General features: G+C 40.4%; 1 protein-coding gene across 3 annotated transcripts in view; it reads right to left on the bottom strand.

Moving 5' to 3' along the window:
- Positions 1–26330, bottom strand: part of sorcs2 (sortilin-related VPS10 domain containing receptor 2) — an 893773-nt gene that overhangs the window by 592782 nt on the left and 274661 nt on the right. For all 3 annotated transcript variants that reach the window (XR_012098663.1, XM_073043099.1, XM_073043098.1), the window contains exon 3: positions 25698–25797. Coding sequence is in view for 2 of the 3 variants with exons in the window: in XM_073043099.1 (XP_072899200.1) it covers positions 25698–25797 (100 nt within the window). In the remaining variant the exon portion in view is untranslated. The remainder of the gene's footprint in view (positions 1–25697; positions 25798–26330) is intronic.

The following is a 26330-nucleotide window of genomic DNA, read 5'->3' as shown; positions in this document are numbered from 1 at the left end:
AGTATTCAAAAAAATTAAAGGGGAAAGGAGGGACACACACACACATGTATGTCGAATTGTCAGGCAACGATTAGATTTGTTGTACCGCAGATCATGGTCTTTCTTGGGAGCTTTGCTATTGTTTGATTGGTGGGTGGAGGGTGCTGATTTTTTTTTGCTGATGTAAGTGGGGAGGGGGAGGGTTGATGCTTTGCCCTGCTTGTGCATGGGAGGGGGAGTTGGGAGGGCTTTGGGGTTCTAACATCGCTACTGTCACTCATTCTTTGTTTTCTTCTGTTTTTGTGAATGTCTGCAAAGAACAAGAATCTCAGGTTGCATACTGTATACATTTCTCTGATTTTAAATGGAACTATTGCACTATTGCGTTCTTCTGGAAAACTGTGTGTTGCAAGATCAGTTAGCACGGCAAACACAGTAGGAAATGCTGAAATTTATTAATAAAAATTAGCAGTGTTGTTCAAAAAAATGGAATTGGGCAGAGAAGGCAGATTCACAGACAGGAAATCTGTTAGGTTGAACCAAGTGGTATGCTTATAAGGGAAAAACAGTAAATGGAATTTCAGAAGGTCTTCAGTATGCTGTTGCTGAAGATATTAATGAATAAAATTCAAGTGAGAATTAGTAGGATTTATGCATTCTAATGAGGCTTTGTTGTATTGTGGGGAATAAAGTGCCCACCTGATCAATAATTTATCATCACTGAATCAGGCCATTTGGCCAATTGCACGTTCTGGCACAACAATCCAGTTAGCCCATCGCCTTGCAAATTATACTCAAATGCCTATGCAATTATTATTTTTTTGGTCCAGCAAAGTTTGGGCCCAGTCCTTCTTTGCCATTTATCTATATAAGGGGGCTACTCACGATTCGCTGATCAGCATGCCCCGGTGAAAAGCAGTTCAGTACCAGCAGTGTCGCTGGCTGCATAGATCGAACATGCTGACAGCTGGTGAGAGTCCGTGCTCCAGGGCTCACCAGCTGTCAAACCTGCCACTATTACTGAATGCTTATGAACCTCTTTGCAATTCACAAACGCTCAAAATCATTCAGGGTATTAAAAAATGGAAATGTTTAAAAATAAAAAATACTTATACAAACACCCATACAATAAAAATGAAATTAACAAAGCTGACAGAAAACTTCTCCCATTCATTCACTTAGACAATATTTATTCTGGCATAGATTCAGTCTATGAATATCCCTGCCCGAAAGCGTAGACACATCTGGAAATTGGTTACGCCTTACAGGATGCCATGGAATCCAAGACAGCGCAGATATCTAGAGAAAGTGTTTGGCCGAGGGGGAAGACTGCACTTCACCAGGCATGTGAGCTTATCTGCCAACAGATCCAGATGAATTGTGATGGAAGACCTGCTCTGGTAGTTGCTTATAAAAGTACACAAGTTTGCATTCACTGTAATATTGTCAATGGGTCATTTTGATGCAATGACTTGACTTGCATTATTGTAGTTTATTTATTTATTGAGGTACAGCATGGCCTCGGTCCCTCCAGCACCTCAGCTGCGCTGCCCAGCAACCCCCGAGCCCAATTACAGAACAAATTACACTGACCAATTAACCCACCAAACGGTACACCTTTGGTCTGTGGGTGGAAACATACAAATTCCTTACAGGCAGTGGTGGGAATTGAACCTGGGTCACCTGTACCATAAAGCTCTGTGCTAACCATTGTGCTATGCTGCCACCTCGGTTCAAGGTGTGTGGCAGAGACAGGCAATGGTTAGTGTTGCTGCCAACTAGGTTCACTGAGATCAACTGGGATCAGTCTCGACCTGTGTTGCTGCCTGCTGGAGTTTGTATTTTTGCTCAGTTCCGACTTCCACCAGATCCCAAAAGCATGGTGGAAGTTGTAAGTTCCCCTTCAATCCAAGCAAATAGCAAATGACTTTAAAGAGTCGATGGGAATTTGAAAGAGAGGGAATAAGGCGGCTGCAATTACTCCCCAAGAGTCAGCACGGAGTTAATGGATGAATAGTCTGCTTTCGTATCATCAGCAGCAAGCAAGCTTACCATTACTCCACTACCATTCCGAGGCGGAGCAAATAAATGCAGCTTCTTGCCCTGAGAACAAGTGCAGCAAAACAACGTGAATCCATTAAAACTCAGTCCATTCCCAGTGCACAAGGAAACAAAAATACAGCCCAAGCATCAAACAACATAGCTTGTAAATGGCAAGGGTCAGATAGGTGATTCTGTGGACGCAGTCAGGAGACCCAGATGGTAGTTTGCCTGCCTGGTGCCAGGGTCCGGGATGTTTCTGATCACGTCCAAGATATCCTGAAGTGGGAGGGTGAGGAGCCAGAGGTCATGGTACATATAGGTACCAATGACATAGGTAGGAAAAGGGAAGAGGTCCTGAAAAGAGAATATAGGAGTTAGGAAGGGAGTTGAGAAGAAGGACCACAAAGGTAGTAATCTCGGGATTACTGACTGTGCCACGCGACAGTAAGAGTAGGAATGGAATGAGGTGGAGACGAGGAGAGAGGATTAGTTCACAAATAGAGATAGCTAGTAGACAGTGTGTGAGGGAGGATAGGCATGTAATAGAGAAGGGGAGCGCTCAGAACGAGGATGTAGGGGAGAAGGAAGATAGATAGATAGATAGATACTTTATTCATCCCCATGGGGAAATTCAACTTTTTTCCAATGTCCCATACACTTGTTGTAGCAAAACTAATTACATACAATACTTAACTCAGTAAAAAATATGATATGCATCTAAATCACTATCTCAAAAAGCATTAATAATAGCTTTTAAAAAGTTCTTAAGTCCTGGCGGTAGAATTGTAAAGCCTAATGGCATTGGGGAGTATTGACCTCTTCATCCTGTCTGAGGAGCATTGCATCGATAGTAACCTGTCGCTGAAACTGCTTCTCTGTCTCTGGATGGTGCTATGTAGAGGATGTTCAGAGTTATCCATAATCCATAAAGGAAAAGAAGACAGTAAAGTTGTTTGCACCGTTAGGAACAAACAGAGAGTAAGAGGTGGAGAATTTCTTAAATGCATTTATTTTACTGATAGGAGCATTGTAAGAAAGGTGGATGAGCTTAGAGCATGGATTGATACCTGGAAATATAATGCTGTAGCTATTAGTGAAACATGGTTGCAGGAGGGGTGTGATTGACAACTAAATATTCCTGGATTTTGTTGCTTCAGGTGTGATAGAATCGGAGGGGCAAGAGGGGGAGGTGTTGCATTGCTTGTCAGAGAAAATATTACAGCGGTGCTCTGGAAGGATAGATTAGAGGGCTCATCTAGGGAGACTATTTGGGTGGTATTGAGGAATGGGAAAGGTGTAGTAACACTTACAGGGGTGTATTATAGACCACCTAATGGGGAGCAAGGATTGGAGAAGAAAATTTGTAAGAAGATAGCAGATATTTGTAGTAAGTACAAGGTTGTGATTGTGGGAGATTTTAATTTTCCACACATAGACTGGGAAGCCCATTCTGTAAAAGGGCTGGATGGTTTGGAGTTTGTAAAATGTGTGCAGGATAGTTTTTTGCAGCAATACATAGAGGTACCAACTAGAGAAGGGGCAGTGTTGGATCTCCTGTTAGGGAATGAGATAGGTCATGAGACAGAGGTATGTGTTGGGGAACACTTCGGGTCCAGTGATCACAATGCCATTAATTTCAATATACTTATGGAGAAGGATAAGTTTAGACCCAGGGTTGAGATTTTTGATTGGAGAAAGGCTAACTTTGAGGAGATGCGAAAGGATTTAGAAGGAGTGGATTGGGACAATTTGATTTATGGGAAGGATGTAATAGAGAAATGGAGGTCATTTAAAGGTGAAATTTTGAGGGTACAGAATCTTTATGTTCCTGTTAGGTTGAAAGGAAAGGTTAAAAGTTTGAGAGAGCCATGGTTTTCAAGGGATATTGGAAACTTGGTTTGGAAAAAGAGAGAGATCTACAATAAATATAGGCAGAATGGAATAAATGAGGTGCTCGAGGAATATAAAGAATGTAAAAAGAATCTTAAGAAAGAAATTAGAAAAGCTAAAAGAAGATGTGAGGTTGCTTTGGCAGGTAAGGTGAAAATAAATCCAAAGGGTTTCTACAGTTATATTAATAGCAAAAGGATAGTCAGGGATAAAATTGGTCCCTTAGAGAATCAGAGTGGACAGCTAGGTGTGGAGCCAAAAGAGATGGGGGAGATTTAGAACAATTTCTTTTCTTCAGTATTCACCAAGGAGAAGGATATTGAATTGTGTAAGGTAAGGGAAACAAGTAGGGTGGTTATGGAAACTATGACGATTAAAGAGGAGGAAGTACTGGCGATTTTAAAGAATATAAAAGTGGATAAGTCTCTGGGTCCTGACAGGATATTCCCTAGGACCTTGAGGGAGGTTAGTGTAGAAATAGCAGGGGCTCTGACAGAAATATTTCAAATGTCATTAGAAACAGGGATGGTACCGAAGGATTGGCGTATTGCTCATGTGGTTCCATTGTTTAAAAAGGTTTCTAAGAGTAAACCTAGCAATTATCGGCCTGTCAGTTTGACGTCAGTGCTGGGTAAGTTAATGGAAATATTCTTAGAGATGGTATATATAATTATCTGGATAGACAGAGTCTGATTGGGAACAGTCAACATGGAATTGTGTGTGGAAGGTCATGTTTGACAAATCTCACTGAATTTTTTGAAGAGGTTACTAGGAAAGTTGACGAGAGTAAAGCAGTGGATGTTGTCTATATGGACTTCAGTAAGACCTTTGACAAGGTTCCACACGGAAGATTAGTTAGGAAGGTTCAATCATTAGGTATTAATATTGAAGTAATAAAATGGATTCAACAGTGGCTGAATGGTAGATGCCAGAGAGTAGTGGTGGATAATTGTTTGTCTGGTTGGAGGCCAGTGACTAGTGGTGTGCCTCAGGGATCTGTATTGGGTCCAATGTTGTTTGTCAAATACATTAATGATCTGGATGATGGGGTGGTAAATTGGATTAGTAAGTATGCAGATGATACTAAGGTAGGTGGCGCTGTGGATAATGAAGTAGGTTTTCAAAGCTTGCAGAGAGATTTAGGCCAGTTAGAAGAGTAGGTTGAACAATGGCAGATGGAGTTTAATGCTGATAAGTGTGAGGTGCTACATTTTGGTAGGAATAATCCAAATAGGACATACATGGTAAATGGTAGGGCACTGAAGAATGCAGTAGAACAGAGTGATCTACGAATAATGGTGCATAGTTCCCTGAAGGTGGAATCTCATGTGGATAGGGTGGTGAAGAAAGCTTTTGGTATGCTGGCCTTTATAAATCAGAGCATTGAGTATAGGAGTTGGGATGTAATGTTAAAATTGTACAAGGCATTGGTAAGGCCGAATTTTGAGTATTGCGTACAGTTCTGGTCACTGAATTATAGGAAAGATGTCAACAAAATAGAGAGAGTACAGAGAAGATTTACTAGAATGTTACCTGGGTTTCAGCACCTAAGTTACAGAGAAAGTTTGAACAAGTTAGGACTTTATTCTTTGGAGCGTAGAAGGTTGAGGGGGGACTTGATAGAGGTATTTAAAATTATGAGGGGCATAGATCGAGTTGACGTGGATAGGCTTTTTCCATTGAGAGTAGGGGAGATGCAAACAAGAGGACATGAGTTGAGAGGCGGCAAAAGTTTAGGGGTAACACGAGGGGGAATTTTTTTCCTCAGAGAGTGGTAGCTATGTGGAATGGGCTTCCAGTAGAAGTGGTAGAGGCAGGTCCGATATAGTCATTTAAAAAAAAATTTTCTAACCTCCATGTACTATCCAAGAGACTGTTAAAAAACCCTATTGTATCCACCTCTACCACCATTGCTGGTATCCACCACTGAGCAAAAAAACTACCTCTGACATCCCCCTTGTACCTTCTTCCAAGCACCTTAAAACTATGCCCCCTCATGTTAGCCAATTTAGGCCTGAGAAAAAGCCACTGGGGCATCCACACAATTAATGCCTCTCATCATCTTATACACCTCCAGCAGGTCACCCCTTATCCTCCGTTGCTCCAAGGAGAAAATGCCAAGTGCACTCAATCAATTCTCATAAGACATGTTCTCCAAAGCAGGCAACATCATTGTAAATCTCCTCTGCACTCTCTTGATGGTATCCACATCTTTCCTGTAGTGAGGTGACCAGATCTCAACACAGTACTCCAAGTGGGGTCTCACCAGGATCCTATATAGCTGTAACATTACCTCTCGGCTATTGAACTCAATCCCATGGTTGGTGAAGGCCAACACACTTCTTAACAACACTGTCAACCTGCGCAGCATCTCTGTGAGTCCTATGGACACAGACCCCAAGATCTCGCTGATCCTCCACACTGCCAAGTGTCTTACCATTAATATTATATTCTGTCTTCAAATTTGACCTACCAAAATGAACCACCTCACACTACCCAGGTTGAGCTCCATCTGCCACTTCTCAGCCCAGTTCTGCATCCTATCAATGTTGCGCTGTAATCTCCAACAACCCTCCAGACTATCCACAGTAGCCTCAACTTTTGTGTCATCAGCAAATTTACTAACCCACCATTCTACTTCCTCATCCAGGTCATTTATAAAAATCACAAAAAGGAGGGATCCCAGAACAGATCCCTGTTGAGCACCACAGGTCACTGACCTCCACGCAGAATACGAACCATCTACAACCACTCTTTGCCTTCTGTGATCAAGCCAATTCTGGATCCACAAAGCAAGGTCTCCTTGGATCCCATGCCTCAATAGTTTCTGAACGAGTCTTGTATGGGAACCTTACCAAACGTCTTACTGAAATCCATATACACTACATCCACTGCTCTACCTTCATCAATGTGTTTTGTTACATTCTCAAAGAATTCAATCAGGTTCGTAAGACATGACCTGCCCTTGACAAAGCCACGCTGACTATCCCTGGTCAGACTTAAGGAGGAGGAGGACTGTGACAAGTCCTGGAAGCATTCTGGGAGAAGTTGTTGTGGTGGTGGAGTACACCTCGACAACAGACTTAACTGGAAAACCAGCACCAAGGCTATTTACAAACAGGGAATGAGCAGACTCTATTTTCTAAGGACGATGAGATCCTTCAACGCGTGCAGCAGGGTGTTGAGATCTTTTACCAGTCGGTTGTAATGAGCGCAGTCTTCTTTGCGGCTTTATGTTGGAGCAGCAGTATTGGAGCTCATCATAAAGGATGGACCCATCCTTGGCTACAACCCACTCTTCTTAGTGGTGGAGAGGTGGTCATTAAGCAAACTGTATCCAACATGAACAATCAGGCACACGCTCTCCATGGCCTACTGAATAAGCAGCGGAGCACCTTTCCGAACAGACTCATTCAGCTCCACTGTCAGAAGGATCATTACAGAAAATCTTTCCTACCAATTGCAATAAGCATATAGAACAGTTCATCTCTGTGCGACAGGAAAACATACACAGTACAGTAGTCTGTTTTATTATTGCATACATTGTTATTGCACATTATGCACACTGGTAAATTATTGTATATATTATTCTGTATTTTAATATTTGTTAAGTCTGCACCCTGCTAAGTGTGTTTTTAAGTGCTGTTGAAAGAATTACCCACTTGGGATCAATAAAGTATTTATTATTATTATTATTATTCTATGTGGCAAGTTTTCTCTTAGATAGCAAAGTAGTGTTGGTGGAATAATGACCTACAAATCTTTTTTGATGAAGTGGTTGGTAACTGGCAAAAAGAACTGAAGTGATGCATATTCAGAAAGGGGGGAATAGAACTAACGGGATTGCCTTATGAAGAACCATCATGAGCCAAAGAACCAAAACCTCCTGGTGTGATCATAATCATTATCTATGGAACAATGCACGTACTGAGAACCTAGTGGGCCCGGCCTTCATTGTGGGACAACTCCAAGTACAGGAAGAAGCAACAACTGCTAGACATGGCATATTTCTAACTTCCAAATGACTTTTACTCAGTCAACCAAGAGGGTTGGTTACCTGCAAAAAATAATCTCCATTCTACACCTGCTGGCATACTTCTAATAAATGGACTCAACTCGAATGTATCCCAGAATCAAGCAAGAGTGCATTATCGCATCAACACTCAACAAACTTCCTATTCCCTCCAGCCATCTCAAATACAATTCCATCCACGATGCCTCCTACAAGGACTCTACACCATTATTCAGTTTCCTCAATCTGAATTTTGTATATACTCTGATGACAAAACCTTCCACACTGGTGCTCTGACATGTCTTTTTTTTTCTGGACTATGGCTTCCCTTCAAAAGTGCCCTCAACTGCAACCCATCCATTTCACACACATCTATTCTCATGCCCTCTCCTCCAGAACAAAATTACAGCACTAGACACATCTTCCTTTCAGTATTACAAAAGTCTGATCCCTTCACAACCTCTGGATCTACTCTTCCATCTCCATAACCACCCCTTCTTGCTGTACTTCCCCATGAAGCCGCAGGAGACAGACCTCTTGTTCGTTTACCTCATCTCTTTCCACAATTGAGGGGCTTAAACAACCCTCCTGTGTGAAGCAATTATTCACTCACACTCCCTCCAATCTGCATCCAATGCTTACAAAAAGGTTCCTCTACATTAGAAAAAAATCTAAACGGGGGGGGGGGGGGCGAGTGTTTTGTGTAGCACTTTCATTCACTCCGCGGGGCAACAAGACAACTTCATTTTAATTTTCCACCCCACTCCCATTCAGGTCTGCCTGCAGTCCCCTGTAATATTTCAACAAAGTTCAGAAACAGCACTCCTTTCTGGCCGAGTGGGTTGCAGCCTTTAAGACTTGATGTTGAACTCAATAATTCAGGTGACACAGTTTCCCTTTGTATCAGAACAGACCAAGTCTGCTACAAATTTATCCACCTGTAATATTAAGTCAGCTTTTCTCACCTTTTGGGTTTTGATTGTGGGCTTTAACCTGAACCTTGCTGCCTGACCGGATGAATGTTCCCAGCGTTTACTCTTTTTATTCAGATTTCCTGCAGGTTTTATTATACTGCGGAACATGGTCTCCTCTCTTGAAACAAGATCACACCAACTTCACCCACAGATGGTAAAAAATTTGCACACTTACAGTAGATGTGAGCTCCAACCTACAGTAGTTTCTTATACAGGTTGAGTTCCCCTTATCCAAAAGGCTGCAAATTTTTTCGGATTTCAGGTTTTTGTAAATTTTGGAATACATGATGAGGTAGCTTGGGATCGCCATCATTTCCAACTGAATTTATGTGCTAAAGGTAAGTAGCATTGGTCTTGCTCATCACACATATGTACTTAATAGTAACAATTCAATTATTCCATACCACGAATATTAGGAAAACATGAGTGTGCAGGGTAACGAAAGCAGCTCAGCAGTATTCGGAAAATACCTGAATCAGCTGTTGAACAACAAACAACAGCAGGCTTTCAGCCTCCACCTACAATGCCCTGTTTTCATTACAAGGTTACAGTACACTGGATTTGTGTTTTACTTTTTTTTAAAAATGCTTTATGTAAGGTAGATGTAGCATTGTAGACGTGTTTTGGTGTTAGATTTTCATCAGCGATGCTTTAAAAATTTAACGTCGTTATGTCAGGTAAAAAAGCAAACAGCATTGTAGACTTGTTCTAATGTTAGATGTTCATGACCAGCAGATGTTTTAAAAATTTAATGTCGTGCCTTTTCTTAAAGTTCTGCAAACAGCCTGCAGAATATTCACAACAACCTTCACTTTTTAGTTCATTGTAATTGATCTTTGCTTGTTTCACGGTCAACATACTGAAAAGTGCATTAAGTTCACTCTGATGCTGACAATACACGATTGGGATCTTCAATTTTCACTTAATGCAGGGTTTTTCCATTAGCATCTATTCATTTTATATGTGAGATCATTTCTCAGAACTGTGTGTGGTGTGCAGAGAGCTACACATCACTTGGAAATCTTCCCAGTATCATGTGGAATTTTCCATTTGTGACGTCATGTCAGTGCTCAAAAAAAAGTTCGGATTTCAGAGGTTTTTTGGATTTTGGAATTTCAGATAAGGGGTACTCAACCTGTATACTAAGGTACTAGAAAAAACAGGCTTGTACTAAAAATCCCTAAGCAAAGGTCCTTCACAGTGCAACAAATAAAGAATTTGTAAAAATTGGATGACTTTCCATATCTTTACAGTAATGTCTCTGCAAAGCTAGTCATTAATGATAAAATTCACTCCCACCTCCTCTGCACCAAAACAGCATTTGACTGAGGCACAAGCATTTAAGAGTCTTTTTCTAAAGATCTCAAACCCAGCATTAAGCACATATTCTACAATTCCTGTGCTCCTCTAAGCTTCACAGGCACTTTGAAAGCACTGGGGAAATACCACCAATGCCACATCCACAAAATCTTCCAAACGCAAAGATAGAATAAGCAAACCAACAGACATCTGAATTATACACGGGTGGCTCCAAACACCCCACACCAGACTTAGTGAGAGATTACCAGGTGTGAAGAGAGGAAATAATTAATTCTGGAGAACTGGAGTGGAAGCAAGTCATCCATGACACTGAAAGCTTGCCTTAGATTGATGACAACAACATAACATAGTTTATATGGTAAGTGATTTAAGCCCTCTTCAGTCACGGCAGGGATACAGACAGACCTTGTCAGCTGGTGGGTTACAGAAATTAAATGAAGAAAACCACACATGAAGCTGAATGGTGAGTCGGAGCTGGGAACCACCTGAAAACACGCACCTTAAACCTAGACTCGGGCAATGTTTGAAAAGGGTGACCAGAAAGGTGAATTCAAGATCTGTGCAGGAAAGATGGTCCAATGTAGCTTTGTCGTTGTTTATGCATTCAAGTTTAATCAAGCTGAGATGGTACTGTATTTGTTGCTCAGCATCCAGACACCCTGTCTGGTGTCAGTAAATGAGAGAATACAGAGACCATAAATTTAAAAAACCACTCACCATCAATGCCTGACATTTCTATATTACTTTTTTTTTTACAGCCAGTTTCCAATACAGGGACTCTCTTCCACATTGGGCTTTATTCTGAAGAATAAATGATTGTACTTCAAGACCCATCATTGGTAAAGAGAAGCTCAGAAGAAAGAAGCCTGCTGCTTTGGAAGGAGCTGCCTCAGCACAAAATGAAAAATGAGATGCAACAACATCCCGGTGTTGTACTAAACAACGATCAGACTGACTTTCACACTGTAAAACCACACATCTGACAGCAATCTGGCAGTGAGGAGAGATTGTCCGCTTTGTACAGGATGAAATCATTTTAGAATTCCTGTTAGACAATGACTTTATATGAGAGTGGACCAAGTTGAGAAAATGGACTTCAAATATAGGGAAAAAAAACATTTCATGTGCTTGCCTTTGTATGCTGAGGCAGTGGGTTGTGATGTAATGTCATGTTGCAGCAGTACCAAACATCAATTAGACCTCAATATTCTGCACACCTCTGCAAAGATGTGGTTACAATAGACAGTGCAGAGCAGATTTACCAGGATGTTGCCTGGAATGGAAAGTCATAGTTACAAAGGAGACATTGGACAGGCTGGGTTTATTCTGACTGGATTTAGGAAGAAAGAGGATGATATTATGGAGGTTCATAAAATTATGAGGGGCATACAAAGGATGGACAGTCAAAATCTTTTCTACCCACAGCAGAGGGGTCTAGAGGGCACAGGTTTAAAGTGAGAGGTAAGAAGTTTAAAGATGATTGGAGAGGTTACTTTTTCCACACAGAAGCTGGTTAGTTTCTGGAATAAGCTGCCAGAGGACATGGCAGATACAATTACCTCTTTTGGGACAGGTAACTAGATGGGAAAGAGGTAGTGAGATATGGGCCAACTGTGGGCAATGGGATTAGTATAGTTGGGCATTATGGATGAAAGGGCAGTGTTTGATCTGTACACTTCTGTGGCATTGCCTGAAAATACAAGGCAAAGGCAACCACAGCTGCCGACATGTACTTGGAAAAGTGTAAAAACTGCTGCATCTGTTCTGCCTTGCTCAAAGGTTCCTAAACTTATTTTCATCATGGCTCATCTGTTACGCAGCAGCAGCTGAAAACAAACGTGGGAAATCAATTTTCCACCCTCGCACTGCACCCACCCTCTGACTAGTGACATTTAATACAGAAGCTATACATTACTCTTCAGGCACATCTACTACTGCCAGTCAACTAAACCTTCATCATAAAAACAGAGCCTTCCTTCAGTCCCATGCAGAGGACCAATCCAAAATAATTCATTGTTTTAAGCATGGCTTTCAAGTCTTAGACTATTGGGAGGAGAGGGAAAAGTGGGGAGAGTGGGAGGAAAGACAAGAAGACACAGTGTTTTCTGCCGGGCACACAGGCATAGTCTAACTTGCCATAGATGAAAAGGCTTCTGGTGGATCGTATTTAGTCAGGGCAATCGAGCCTGATCTGACCAATTAATTATTGTCCCATCTTAGCCTGTCATTGTATCAGCCCCACTGCAGAAAACAATCACTGCTTGTTTCTTAGCTCAAAACTAGTTATTTATCTGATCTGAAACATTCCAAACAATTGTGACCTTTCTGGCAGTCAGTAAAACCCAGAACAATTCATCTGAGAACTATTACACTTAGTATCATTTATCTTTAGTACCAGTCTGCCTGCTAATGAGAAGACAGAGAACCATTGCAGTTTCAATGTGCATACACTACTGGAATTGATCGGGCAAACTAGAAATCAACGCAGGGCCTCTAGATCCTCTACAATGGACACACTGCACCCTGCAATTACCCATCCACACATCATCAGAGACCAGTCATTCCGTTTTCTTTGAAGATATATGTGAGAATCGAGAGCAGAAAAAAATTATAATAGCCTCAATATCTCTCAGAATTTACAAACTTAAACAATTAGCTATTTTTCAGATAGAAAACTAGAAAAAATATTTGACTCCAAGAATTTTTGTAAAAAATCTACCTAGATGTTGTAAGAACTCAATACAAATGTTGATGAATACATTTCTAATAGTTACATAAAAAGTGAATATTGCCACTGACTTTGTGATTCGCTGGAAAACAAGTGTGCATTTCTTTGCAGCGAGGTAAGATCAAAGAGATACTACTATTCATTGCATGTTATGGCATCTACACATAGACTCTATTGTTGGTCGTGTGATTTCAATACTCTCATTCTCACCATGAGTGCATACATACATTGGGCTTCCTGTGTGTTAGTTGATGGACGGAAGAGTGAGACAACAGAAAGCAGATTGTTCTTTTATTAGGTTGCTCCAAGTACTTTACTCCTCTGCTTCTTGACTGTGCTGGACGCACAGACGCGTCTGTAAACACAGACAGTGATATACTGACATTGCAGGTGTGCTGCCACTCCCTTGCCAGGGCCTCCACATGGAATTCAATTGGTCTGCACACTGTTCCAAGCTTCCCAACTCCACCCCCGACCTGCCACATGACAAAAAGCTGCATTTGTGCTTTTTCTTCCCCAGATAAATATGAACTGCAATGCCAACATTACAATTGTCGTGGTAATAAGGACTTCATACTTAAAGAAATTAACGGTTAAGTGTTAACTGACCTTACAACTGTTTGGAGATGCGATGAAAATGTCAGCTGGTGATTATTTTTTTACTTCCATGGTAAGGAACCGCTCTAGTTTCTTCCACGTGCAGAGGTGCTGCCAACACTGCAAGTGTTGACAATGTCACTGATCGATTTTTCCATGAGCTTCTTTTAACAGGACATGTGAAAGAAGTACTTAAGCGGAAGTTGGGCTAATAACAAACCATAAACCAAGAGCTTTTGCAAATGTTGGAAATCCAGAGCAACACACACAAAATGCTGGAGGAACTGCTAAGTTCCTAGTCTCGCATAATAACGATTTTATTTAGACCTTTGAAACTGGTTAGAGCTCACATGTTACATTGAACACATCTTAGTACTCTACAGCAGTCATTCACAAACGTTTTTGGTCCACCATATCCTTGGCTCCTGGACCACATCCCTAGTGCCACCCTGGTTGAAGCCAGGCCCTAGGGTTGTGTAGTTAATGCTGAAATACTAGATTCATATGATCTTCCCTGAATGGCAAATGTCTGGTATCAGTGATACTTTTACAGAAAAATACTGATGGGACGCCTACTTTTCTTTAGCTGAGAAATGGGCAAAATGCTGATTGCAATGGGGTGCAGAAAGTATACTTATTAATTCTTCTTTCTTTGCAGAATCCTGAGCTTTACCATGTCTGGGACATGAAGAAGTGAATAGAATAAGGAAAGAGATTCCTTTAAAGCACAGAAAGGTCCAGAGTTTAATTTTCAGCCTGTACGGAGTTAGCTGTTTATCCTTCAGAAACTGAGTAGATCTACAGCTGAGTGAGAAATTAGCACTGAGGTTTCCAGGCTCCATCTTATGTCAGCTGATATCTGTTGTTATGTCTCATGTACAAGACGTGGAACTGAAGGGAAATCAGACTGAATTACTGGAACAACTTCACTACTTGAAATCATGTTATAATGAATATATTTTATAAATTTCAAGGATGAAAAGATCTCCTCTACTTTAGCTATAACTTCTTCCTACTGAGAATAACTCTTTAGTTTGAAGAAAGTCAATTTCCAACTGAGCAGAGATAGCAGACATGATAAATGAAATAGTCACGAGTCTGATAATTGTGTGCAAATCTTAAATTGGACATTGAAGATTACTGAGGAGTTTAAATGCTACTCTGCTAAAAATTGAGGAATTTATTTTTTATTAAGTCATGAGGTTAAAGGTCTACTGAACTCTGCTGACAGTGGTACTTATCAGAGAAGTCATTAACAGGCTGATTGAGGTTAACAGCAGATTCATCTCCTTTAACACTAAACCTCCTCACAAATTCATGGAAGCCAGCTAATGAACTGGATACATTTTATCCACAGAAAATTAAACATGGCATTTTCTGTTGTCCTGGTGCACACGTATGACAGTCAATTTGATAGTACAGAAATTTTTGAGGCAGATTGGTTTAAAAATATGCAGCGTATAATCTTCCTAGATTGTCTGTAAACTAATATACTTAGGCAAAATAAAGGGCAAGGATTCAAAAATTGTTTAATTCAAGATTGCTTAATGTCATTTCTAATACACCAAGAATAAAGGAGAACAAAATAATTGTTACTCTGGAGGGGGAACGGGAGAAGTCAGCTGAGCAGGAGAGAGAACTGACAAAAAAACTGCTTTGTCCTATAAAATCACTAAGTAATTTAAGTATAAAGAACTAAATTTAAATGATAATAACCTTAAACAATACATTTATTTTTACTTTAAACATAAAGAAGATCGGATAAGTGGGATTTAGGGCAAGTTTCATCTGTGTAAAAAATCAGCATAACCAAAAATAAGGAGCAAAGAAATGCAAAGTTTATTGGATTACAAACAAATTGCTGAGACTCTTGTGGGCAGGTCTTTCATTGCAGAGGCCTGGAGGAACTATGTAAAGGAAATGCTACCAAATGCTTGAATTCCAAATTGGAACTTCCAGGCCTGAGGAACAGCTGGAATCACTGCCGACTGCAAACTTCCTGGATTATTAGTTCCAGAACGTGGCAGAGAGAGTGGAGGGTTTAGGAAAGCAAGTAAATGGACATGCAGAAGGCAGCAATTCATGAATCTTAAATCCATGCACTTAAGTGTACATGGCAGTCTTAAACTTTACATGATAATAGAACCTGGTAGAGTGCCAATGCCTTGGATTGTAACAAAAACCTGGTAACATGGGAAATAAAAGAATGCAGAGAAATCTGTTGTTAAGGGTGATTTGAGAGCCGGGGTGGCAGGCTAATGTTTCAGTGAGTTCCATACGGTGCCCTCCTCAGTGCCCAGATCAAAGAGAATACAGAGCAGGTTCCTGCAAGGGAAGTGGAGGAGCCAGATACTCAGGTGCACATTGGTCCCAATGTTAGAGGGAAATTAGGAGTTTCAGGCATTCAGGTGCAAGTTATCTGTAGGACCCTGAAAGCAGTAATCCCTAGATTACACTCTCTGCCGGGAACCAACAAGTAAAAAGTAAAGGACAGCGGGAGACCTGGTGAAAAACGGACAGGTAGATTCAAATATTTTGAATTATTTCTCTAGAAGGAAGGACCAGCTTGAGACTGATGGATTGCACCTCATCATCTGTGGGACTAACTCAAAGCCAGTCACCTGTGTGTTTGGGTGCATTAAACTAGCCTGGCTGGGGAATATTGGAATTAAGAATTGAAATATTATTGTTACATGTACTGAGATACAGATAATATAGATATGAGATAATGAACTTTTGATACAGTGAAAGGGTTGTCTGCGTACAGTTTATACAGATGAGATCATTACACAGTGCACTGAGGTAGAACAGCATAAATGTAAAGCAGTAACTGAGGAAGTGCAGTGCAGGTACAATATTATAACAAAGTAGACTTTGAAGTCAAGAGTCCAACTTGGAACAGGAAAAAAGGAGATGCAAGGTGGAAAAAGCACACATAGCCAACAGTACCAAAATGGACAGCGGTAGTTTTGAACAAGCCAACTAATTTTATGACCGACAAGTTTGATAACAGCTGAAATAGATGTCATTTAAATCCACACTTTAGAAGGCATTTAAAAAAGCCCCACAAAGAAGGCTGGTCAATAAAAGTAAGTTGTAAGGAATCAATGAATTTTTGACAGCATGGATAAAAAAGGCTCAAGGATGAGAAACTATAAATTATGATACCTGATGGTTTTGCAGACTGGAGGAGAGGACAGTGGTAGGTGCTGGAACCACTGCAACTGCTGATGTACAATTAATGACTTGGATAGGCTGTGTCTGCAAAATTCACAGATATCACAAACCTCGGGAGTGATAATGATAATCAGTAACTGGGATGCAAGAATGAGAGTAAGAAGACATGGCCGTATGGTGTTAGTCTGGGCAGTCAAATGGCAGATAAAATTTAACAGTATTAATTACTGTCCAAAAGAATGACGAGTCCCTGAACAGATGAAATGGCACAGTTCTAGACATGTGTAGGAAGTGGTTTATTTTGAAAATGCACAAAATTGGTAGAACATGTTGAAAGAACAATTTGAGCATCATACTAGAAGCACAAAATTTAAAAGCAAGGAGATAGTTTTGAACTTCAGGCTGTAACTAGAGTCTTTTGCCCTGCTCTGGTCAGCACACTTTTAGAAGGTTACAAAGTTCTAACAGAGATTGGATTAAAAAATTGGACCGAGAGTTCTCAGATTGAGGGATTCAATCCCAGAATGGAGAAACTGTGGTGGGGGAGGGGCAGGGTGGAGGTTCCACTGGGAGCAAAGAATATTGAGCGGGATTAGTGAAGCTGTAGAAAATCTCAACCGGTTTAAATGAAATAAAAAGACAGAAGACGTTTTCATTAATGGATGGTTCCAGGAGATGACCTCCACCGGAAGCCATCTAATACAAGCGACCATTACAGAAGGTGGAGGACAGGAACAGGAGAAGGAACCACAGACCAATTAAACTGTAATCAATCACATGAAATTAAATGGCAATGGATCATTTGATAAAATAATTATAGAACTGGACAGAGTCAACTTAAACTCATGGAAGGAAAATCCATTCAACCAACCAAACAAAGTTTTGGAGTTTGAACCAATAGAATAGATAAGGAGGAAGCAATGACTGTGATGTATGCAATATGGGTTTACTGGTATTGGCTTATTATTGTCACGTGTACCAAGAGAGAACACCAGACCCCTCCAATTCCCATGGCCACCACTCTCTTTCAGCCTTCTGCTTGGCCATGGGAATTGGAGGGGTCTGGTGTTCTCTCTTGGTACACGTGACAATAATAAGCCTGCCTCCCCACTCTCCACACTCTGGACACCACCATTATCGAAAGTGGATGGGAGGAACAGGGAAACTACACAAAATTAAACTGCAATTGAAATGCTCTAGAAATTAAATGGTAATTGCATACTGACTTGCACACTGCTTTTACAGATCCAGAAGGCCTTGGGCTTGGTGCTACACAAGAAATTATTAATCTACATTCAAGCATTGGAATTGAGGGCAATATACCGGTTTGAATTGAGGATTAAATTATTGGACTGAAAATAATTTGGGCATTTTAGGGTTGCGAAGAAGTGATGTTGCTATGGCTCCGACTGGGAGACTGGACCAAGTGTAACTACTGATAGCATAAAGTCAAATTAAAGTGCCATTTGCGGAAACACGTCAGGAAGTTCCAGAGAGCGAGAATGGCAGATGGAACATAATGTGCAAAAATATGAAAGCTTCCCAGTTTGGCAGAAAACAGAGAAAAGTATACTGTATTTTGTTATGGTGAGAGTTTAAAAAAATGTTAGTTTTAAAGGATCCTTGCACAGGGTTCACAGTCACACTACACACCTCTGACTGTACATCCTTAGAACACATTTCAATGGTCAAATAAAATATTTCCCAAAATTATAATCTGCTCGGACATCATTGGGTGACTAAATGAAAACTTAAATGGGTTTTGAACCACTGGACAATAAATGTCCCATTTCCCTATCCCCTCAGGAGGAAAGCAATGGAAGGGTAAGGAAAGACCAGGGCCAGACTGAGAGGACAGGGTGTGGAGAGTGGGAGGTAGGCAGCCGGTGAAAAGAGAGGAGGGCCTGGCATAGAAAAGGAAGTAGGAGTCAAGCTGAAGGCTGAAAGAGAGGGGGAGTGAGAAATGGAGGGGGGAAGTGAGAAATGGAGGAAGGGAACTCAAATTGGGGGAAAGATGGTTGGGAGTTGGGAAGGATAGTTAGAAAGTATCAAGTCATAGATAGATACAGCACAGAAGCAGACAATCAAGTCCATTTAGATGATCAATCTTTACAATAACCTCTCATTAATCCCATTTTAATTCTCTCCACGTTCTCATCACTCTACACCAGACCCTACTATGTACCTACACAAATGGGGGAATTAACCTACAATTTACAGTGACTACGTAATTGCCTGAACAGTGTTGGGATGACTGAGAGAAGTCACTCTCAGGAATCTCACACAACATGGAGAATGTGCAGGCTCCATACTGACTGCACCCAAGGTCAGGACTGAACCTGGATCTCAGGCGCCAACAAGCAGTGGGTCCACTCTCTAGATGAAAGGGTGCAAGCAAGGTTGAGGCAATGTATCTGTGCCTGACACTATCCATATACGTGTGCAAGTTTGCACTTGCTGACAGACGCCATGCTTGTGTGCACACAAGCTTGACTCAAACGCACAGTGTTGTTTTCAGCACTGAAATTATCTGCACAAATAATGACTGCTATTTTTCTCATAAATAATCCAATAACAGTGATGGAGAATGATTGCTTAATGGAAAACTGCAAACACGGGCAATACATTTATATAAATGCAATTCTGTGCCTCACATCTGTTGATTCAAAGTCATCTAATTTCATATTTGATATGGCTACCGCAGCAAAATAAAATTAATCTTCTGAAATATTTCTTGTAAAAGTGTTCAAGGCATCACCATAAGGTCTTATTCTCATCAATCTGCCCCAACCTCACCCCATCTTCTGGCAACAATACATTTCCTTTAAAAAGGCAACCAGTTTTAATACACTGTCTCCCATTACAGTACAGTCCTAATTCATTGCTCTGTTATTTTTCATTCCTGATATTTTTCTTCTTGTGTCCTTTCTACATTTCTAATTTAACTCTCATTTGCAGCTGTCCTTCAGTTGTGAACACCTCTTTTATCACAATCACCCTGCTCTCAACAGGATTGATCCCCTGCTTTGTCTGCACCTATGGTCTGTGCTGGCCTTCTATCTGCCTGCAATGCCCTTTGGGTCATCTTACAAGATCCTTTTAATTATTTATCCACTGTGAGCTCCTGTTCGCATATTAAGAAAAAAACAGGGAGCTCTCAAACTCTGGACTTCCTACCCTATTTAAAAGAGTGGAGTGAAGCTTTAACGTGCAAGCGGATTTAATGCTCTGACTTCAGCAGTGGAAAGTGAATTTGTGAGATTAAAAAAATCGTGCGTGTATTAAAAAAACACGTTAAGTGGAGGTATGGTGATAGGGGCTGAGTTCAAAAGGCTTCAATTGGCATTTTGACCAACATCCAGAAAGCATCAGCATAGGCAAGGACATCTGGGAAATTATAGGAAGGGAAGGGATAAGCTGGGGATGAGCAAAGGCCGGAAAGGACACCACTGGCGAGTATCCTGTGAAGGCAACAATTTATATTCGTTAGGAAACAGAGAAGTATGCCTCAAAGAAGCTTAACAAGTCAGACTCTCCGGCTGTGGCCGGGTTCATTAACTTGACTGGCAGATTGGAACTGAAGCCATTTGTTCGAGATCTGTTCCAGATAGTCAATAAACCTCAGGTCCTTGAGAGAATTTCAGCTGAGTGGTGTCAATCATAGGCTGTATATAATTGCATACGTAGGCCATGGGAATAATATACATCATATATTCAAAAGGAACAATGTCATATTTCTAGAAGTGAACAATGGGTTTTAGGAACATTTCTCTAGAAATTTCAATCCTGATGTTATCTACAAGTACTTATGGCAGAAACTAAACACAAGGGCATGGCATGAAGATCCAGAGAGCTGTTTTTCAATCTAATGCATTTTTAAATTATTAAATATCCCTACAGAAAAAATAATTTTGCAAAAGTATTGAACAATTTCAGATTTCATGTTCTGTAATACAGTAACAATTTCCATTCACACCCCAACTTTTACATAGTAAAATATCCTAAGGGTCTCCAGAGGTTATATCCACAACAAATGATGTGAAACCATTCATTACAATGAGGTAACCAGAAGCTTGGTCTAAGATGTCGGCATTCAAATGTGCTTTGAAGATGAAAGAGAAGTGAAGAGGCAAATAAAATTCTGAGCTTACAGCTTTAGAAGTTAAAGCATGCTCACCAACCATGAAGGGATTTCAAAACCAAAGTGAAAATTTAAAATCAATGAATTGTTTAACCAAGACCCAATGCATGTTCTATAAAAAGAAGGATGCTGAGTAAATAGGGTGGTTCAAATTAAGTTTAGAACTACTGAGCAAAGGAAGACAGCCAAAATGGATTGGAATTATTTAGAGGCAACATGTTTTAACAATGCAACATTGAATCACATGAAGACGTAGTAGGTGATGGAGTGAAGTACCTTCATAATATTTTAGTATCTAAACCAGGGGTTCTTAACCTGGGGGGGGGGGGGGGGTCCACATGGATCCCTCAGGGATCTGTGGATAGATTCCAGAGGGTCTGTGAACTTGGATGGGGAAAAAAATTACATCTTTACTTTCACTGACCTCTAAATGAAATTTTGCATTTCCTTGAATGATGCTAACAAACCACAGTAGTATTAGCAGTACCAATGACTTTGTCACCAATAGAATTCACAGATTTTTCACATCACATTACAGTTGTTACAAATATGTCAAGTTTACCGCACGCTCATCACTACTTTAAAATTACATAGTTATTAGACCCACCACTAGTCTTCCTGTCTGAGGACACTAGTGCTTCACAGCTGACCAATCATCGGGCAGCCCTGCACCTGGTAGTCATTTAGCCACCAAACGATGAAGTTGCATGTTCTCACATTTGTGATGCAGTCATCAACGTTGCTCTCCATTATTGGCCATCTACAATAGCTTGTTTTAACAAGAATTTTGCAAACTGGACAGCTCAAATGACAATTCTTAACTCTCCATAAGGCTGCATGGTTTTTTTTAATACCACGCGACTCCATACGCAACAGCCAAATTCCAGGAAGAACACGATGCCCAAGCTACTACTGGAATCTTTGTGTCTATCCGAGTATCTAAAAGCCAGTAAAAGTGTTAAAACTTCAGATAAATTGCAAAACCCACCTCATTTTATTTACTTGGCATACAAATTTCTTGAATATCTTACACCATTTAACATACAGATTACTTATTTCTTTGCAAGTTTATCAAACAAATCACTTAAAAACCATACAAAATATTAAAATACTGAAAGAAAACAAAACCACTGTTGGAACAGTTTTTAACCATATGAAAGTTAAGAAATTGCAAGGGTAAGAAAAGTAGCCAGGATGTGGGACACAAATTTCAATGGGAAACAGAAACAGCATGTAATAAGGGCAATAGCATGATCATCATGGTAGACTTCAATGGTAGACTGGGAAAATCAGGTTAGTGCTGGATCCCAAAAGAGAGAATTTGTAGCATCCCTGATCTAGATGAACCTCCAAAGGAAGGGTTTAATTGCACGGATAAGTGGTCTGAGACCTTTTCCACCCAGAGAGTGATGACAACTTGGAATATATTGAAAGAAGCTGTCACTAACAATATGTAAGAGCCATCTGGAAGAGCACTTGAAGCATGGATTCATAGAAGGCTATCAGGGAAGTGCTGGAAGAGTAGATTAATATGGACGAGTCCCCATTGGACATGCTGGGCCAAATGGCTTGTTTCCATGCTGCAGGATGCTAAGGTGAAATATAACAGAGGTTGTGAACAGCCTAGTCTCAAACAACTACACAAAAATGAATGAGATCAGTTGCCAGGGAATGGAGTTTGAACTGAGGAATTAAGATGATGCTTTCAGTCCTCTGAGCTGAAACTTCAGCTCTTCCAGAATTAGGTGTTAGACAAAGAATTTAATCATTTGGAGGTAGCTGAGGAATCAACAAAGTCATTGAAAAGTCAGAGTAATCATTAAAAGATAAGTTGGGAGTCAGAGTACATGAGGAAATGGCCACCACAACTCTAGATGACCATGCTGTACAGAGAGTAGAAGGAGCAAAAAGCAGAACCTGGCACAGGACAAGAACGCAATTGTTGGTGTTGGCCCATTGGTGGGTAACAATGGGATAAGATGGCTGACACCCACGCAGCCTGACAGAGTAAGGATCCAAAATACACAAGAGGGTTAAGCAATAATTATATTATTGCTTAATGTCACCGAATTATAGGAAAGATGTCAACAAAATAGAGAGAGTACAGAGGAGATTTACTAGAATGTTACCTGGGTTTCAACACCTAAGTTACAGAGAAAGGTTGAACAAGTTAGGTCTTTATTCTTTGGAGCGTAGAAGGTCGAGGGAGAGCTTGATAGAGGTATTTAAAATTATGAGGGGGATAGATAGAGTTGACGTGGATAGGCTTTTTCCATTGAGAGTAGGGAAGATTCAAACAAGAGGACATGAGTTGAGAGTTAGTGGGCAAAAGTTTAGGGGTAACATGAGGGGGAACTTCTTTACTCAGAGAGTGGTAGCTGTGTAGAACGAGCTTCCAGTAGAAGTGGTAGAGGCAGGTTCGATATTGTCATTTAAAGTAAAATTGGATAGGTATATGGACAGGAAAGGAATGGAGGGTTATGGGCTGAGTGCGGGTCAGTGGGACTAAGTGAGAGAAACATTCGGCATGGACTAGAAGGGCCGAGATGGCCTATTTCCATGCTGTCGTTGTTGTATGGCTATAATAAGATGACAATGTGCTGCTTCTTTTCTGTACTGGGGCAAATAGGGAAATTCAAACCCTATTCGGCAGGAAAGATGGACACAAGTTTGGGAAGTTGCATCACATTCAAGGACTTCAGAGAGGGGATAGTGGAAGATGGACCAACAACACGGTCAAGGTTTGGTTTCTTGAGGCAAAGGATAATGAGGAACAGGCAGAAATCTAGTGATGTTTTTGTACTTTATGGAGGTATGGCTAAATTCATAAAACTGTAATTTGTTTTTTGAAGTTGACTTCAAAGCAATTGTGGTAGTTGTAGTAAGGCAAATATTAAAACAAGTGTACCCTCAGCAGTTGTAGTCATGTAAGACTTTTGAAGTGAGACCATCAGAGACACCTCTGCTTATTGTAGACCAGATAGACTGGGTTGGCTGTGCCAGGGTGTACTCAAGCCAGACAAGTAAAGCACTGTACTGAGACTTTTCCAGAAAGGTCTTTCAAAAACATTGCACCCCCTTTACACAACAGGAGGTGCCAGAGACAGACAAGATAGCAGAAGGATGTGAAAGATACCCAACAACTCAAGCTCTATTGTCTTCAACTAACTTCAAAACGTCATCGGCTGTCCACCTGAAGTTTTGATCGACTTTAACACCTCTATTGTGAATGGAGTCAGATCTTGCGAATAAAGAATTCAAACACATACAATTTGCAAACGACCAATATTGATAACTAATAAGCCAATTCTGTATAAAAATTGGAGTTTTCTGCTTAGACTTCAGGACGGTACACGTGGCAGAGGCCCATGTTTTTCTCCTTGTACACAGTAAAATAAAAAAACACTTGAGCTATAAGCCTGCATTTGCTCTGGCCCAGTGATTGTATTTATTTATTTAATTATCGGCGACAGCAGTTACTTCGACAGAATGGCTCTGCTTCTGAGCAACACTACTACAAACCACATTATTTGCAAGAATAATATATTTCCTAATACTTTTAGATTGACAGCCAATCCTGTCTTGAACAGCTTCTCAACAATTAAAAATATTACATTTTCTCATTTGATGTGACTAAATGTTATAAGCTCTCTCCCAATTTTAAACAGTGCCTAAAGCTATATAGTTGAAGCTAATAGCATTTTGCAAAATCACTGAATTTAGAGGATTTTGTCTTGTTTGCAAGTGAAGACTGAACATGCATAAAAGCCAGTTATGAAAACGTTGTATGAACATCATATGGCCTGAGGGACAACTCCGAAGACTGGGTTATCAATTCCACTGAAAATGACACAGAACAAGGCTGGAAAATACCATCCAAGCAATTATTTTGCACAAATCTGTCAAACTGATGTAGTCATATCATTGAAATAACCTTGAACTGCCTTACACATGCTAATAAACAAAACACAATTTGGTGCTGTTTGCTTGATCGACCGGACACCTTTTTTGAATGAATGAAGCAGGACTGAAATATTGCCCAGCTACAATTTAATCATATTCAAAATGCAGACATTTTTAGTTTAAATACTGAGCTAACAGGTTCTAGCATAAAAATCTAAATGAACAAAGAAAATGTGGAAATCAGTTAAAAAAAAGCTGTTATATAGCAGGTGTTTATGCTGTTCTGCTATTTCAAAAGATAATCCAGATGTTTTGGAAAAACTGAAAGAAATATGTGCAATTTTACACTAAAACATAAGCCTTTCAAACAGAAACCAGCATACCAATTTGTTCAATGCACATAAAGAATCTATCAACAGTATTTTTTTTTACTAATTACAGGCTGGAACACACCATATGAACCTGTGTCGGCTTGTCAACTTTCTGGAGTAGTACTGGCTTAATGCTACCCTGACAATGGATCTAATTTTATGCCTGATTTTGTGAATTTTAAAACAGCTTCTTCTTTCTACCTAATTTTCTCTTTTCGACAATCACAAGAGAAAGAAAGACCTTTTGACAAGGAATAGACTTTATGCCGGTTGCTGTCATATCAAGCACTGGACAAAGAAAAAGTTGAAGAAAAATAGACCAATTATTTATGCAAAGCGAAACAGTAACATCTGCTTGAGAAATCTCTTGTGATCTGGCTTTAGCTTCCCCGTTGTATTGTGTCAAATGCATGCAAAGTGCAGCAGCAATTTCAAACAGCAAACATCAAACATCTTTTAATAAATGACACTGTGGGCACTCCCCGTCTTTAAAATGGCCAGCCGGTACAACCCCACTCTTCCTCTTTCTACATCCCATTTTCACAGTCCAGTTTGCACATACCTTCTTCTTGTTGGTAGGGCAAATGTAGAAATAGCTAATTATGTCGGTGGTGCCAGACTCCAAGTTCAGTTTTATATAGGTAGTTCCATAGTCTGAGGACCTGCCAACAAAATAAGAAAGCAATGATCGATTAGACTTAATGGAAATCGAGTCACACAGCATGAAAGCAGGCCATCCAGCACATTTCGACTGCCCTAACTATTGAGCATGCCTTTTATGCCAATCCTGTACTGAACTCTTTTTATTCTTACCTCATTCACATTAATCTCCTAACTACAAACTAAGGACAATGCAGAACCGCTAATGAACCTACCAACTAGCACATCATTGTTGAGACACTGGAGGAAGATGCAGGACCCAGAGAAAGGCCACGCAGTCACAGGGTGAATATGAAAATAGTACACTGACAGCTCTGGAGGTCAGGTTGCAGGAGTTCTGACATAGCAACTTTACCAGATTCTCCAGCACTTTGTCCTCGTTAATGGAGCATTAATGTGCTTCTAAACTTTAAAATAAAGAACTAATGAATTGCTATACTGTGCAAGGCATGGCAAATAGAATAGTGCCCTACGAGTGTGCTTCAGCAACACTCAGGACAAGTATTACTTACAAATACAGTAACAGCAACAACCT

The sequence above is a fragment of the Hemitrygon akajei genome, chromosome 4 (assembly GCF_048418815.1).
Source record: "Hemitrygon akajei chromosome 4, sHemAka1.3, whole genome shotgun sequence".
NCBI lineage: Eukaryota > Metazoa > Chordata > Chondrichthyes > Myliobatiformes > Dasyatidae > Hemitrygon > Hemitrygon akajei.
This window is presented reverse-complemented; position numbering and strand designations above follow the sequence as displayed.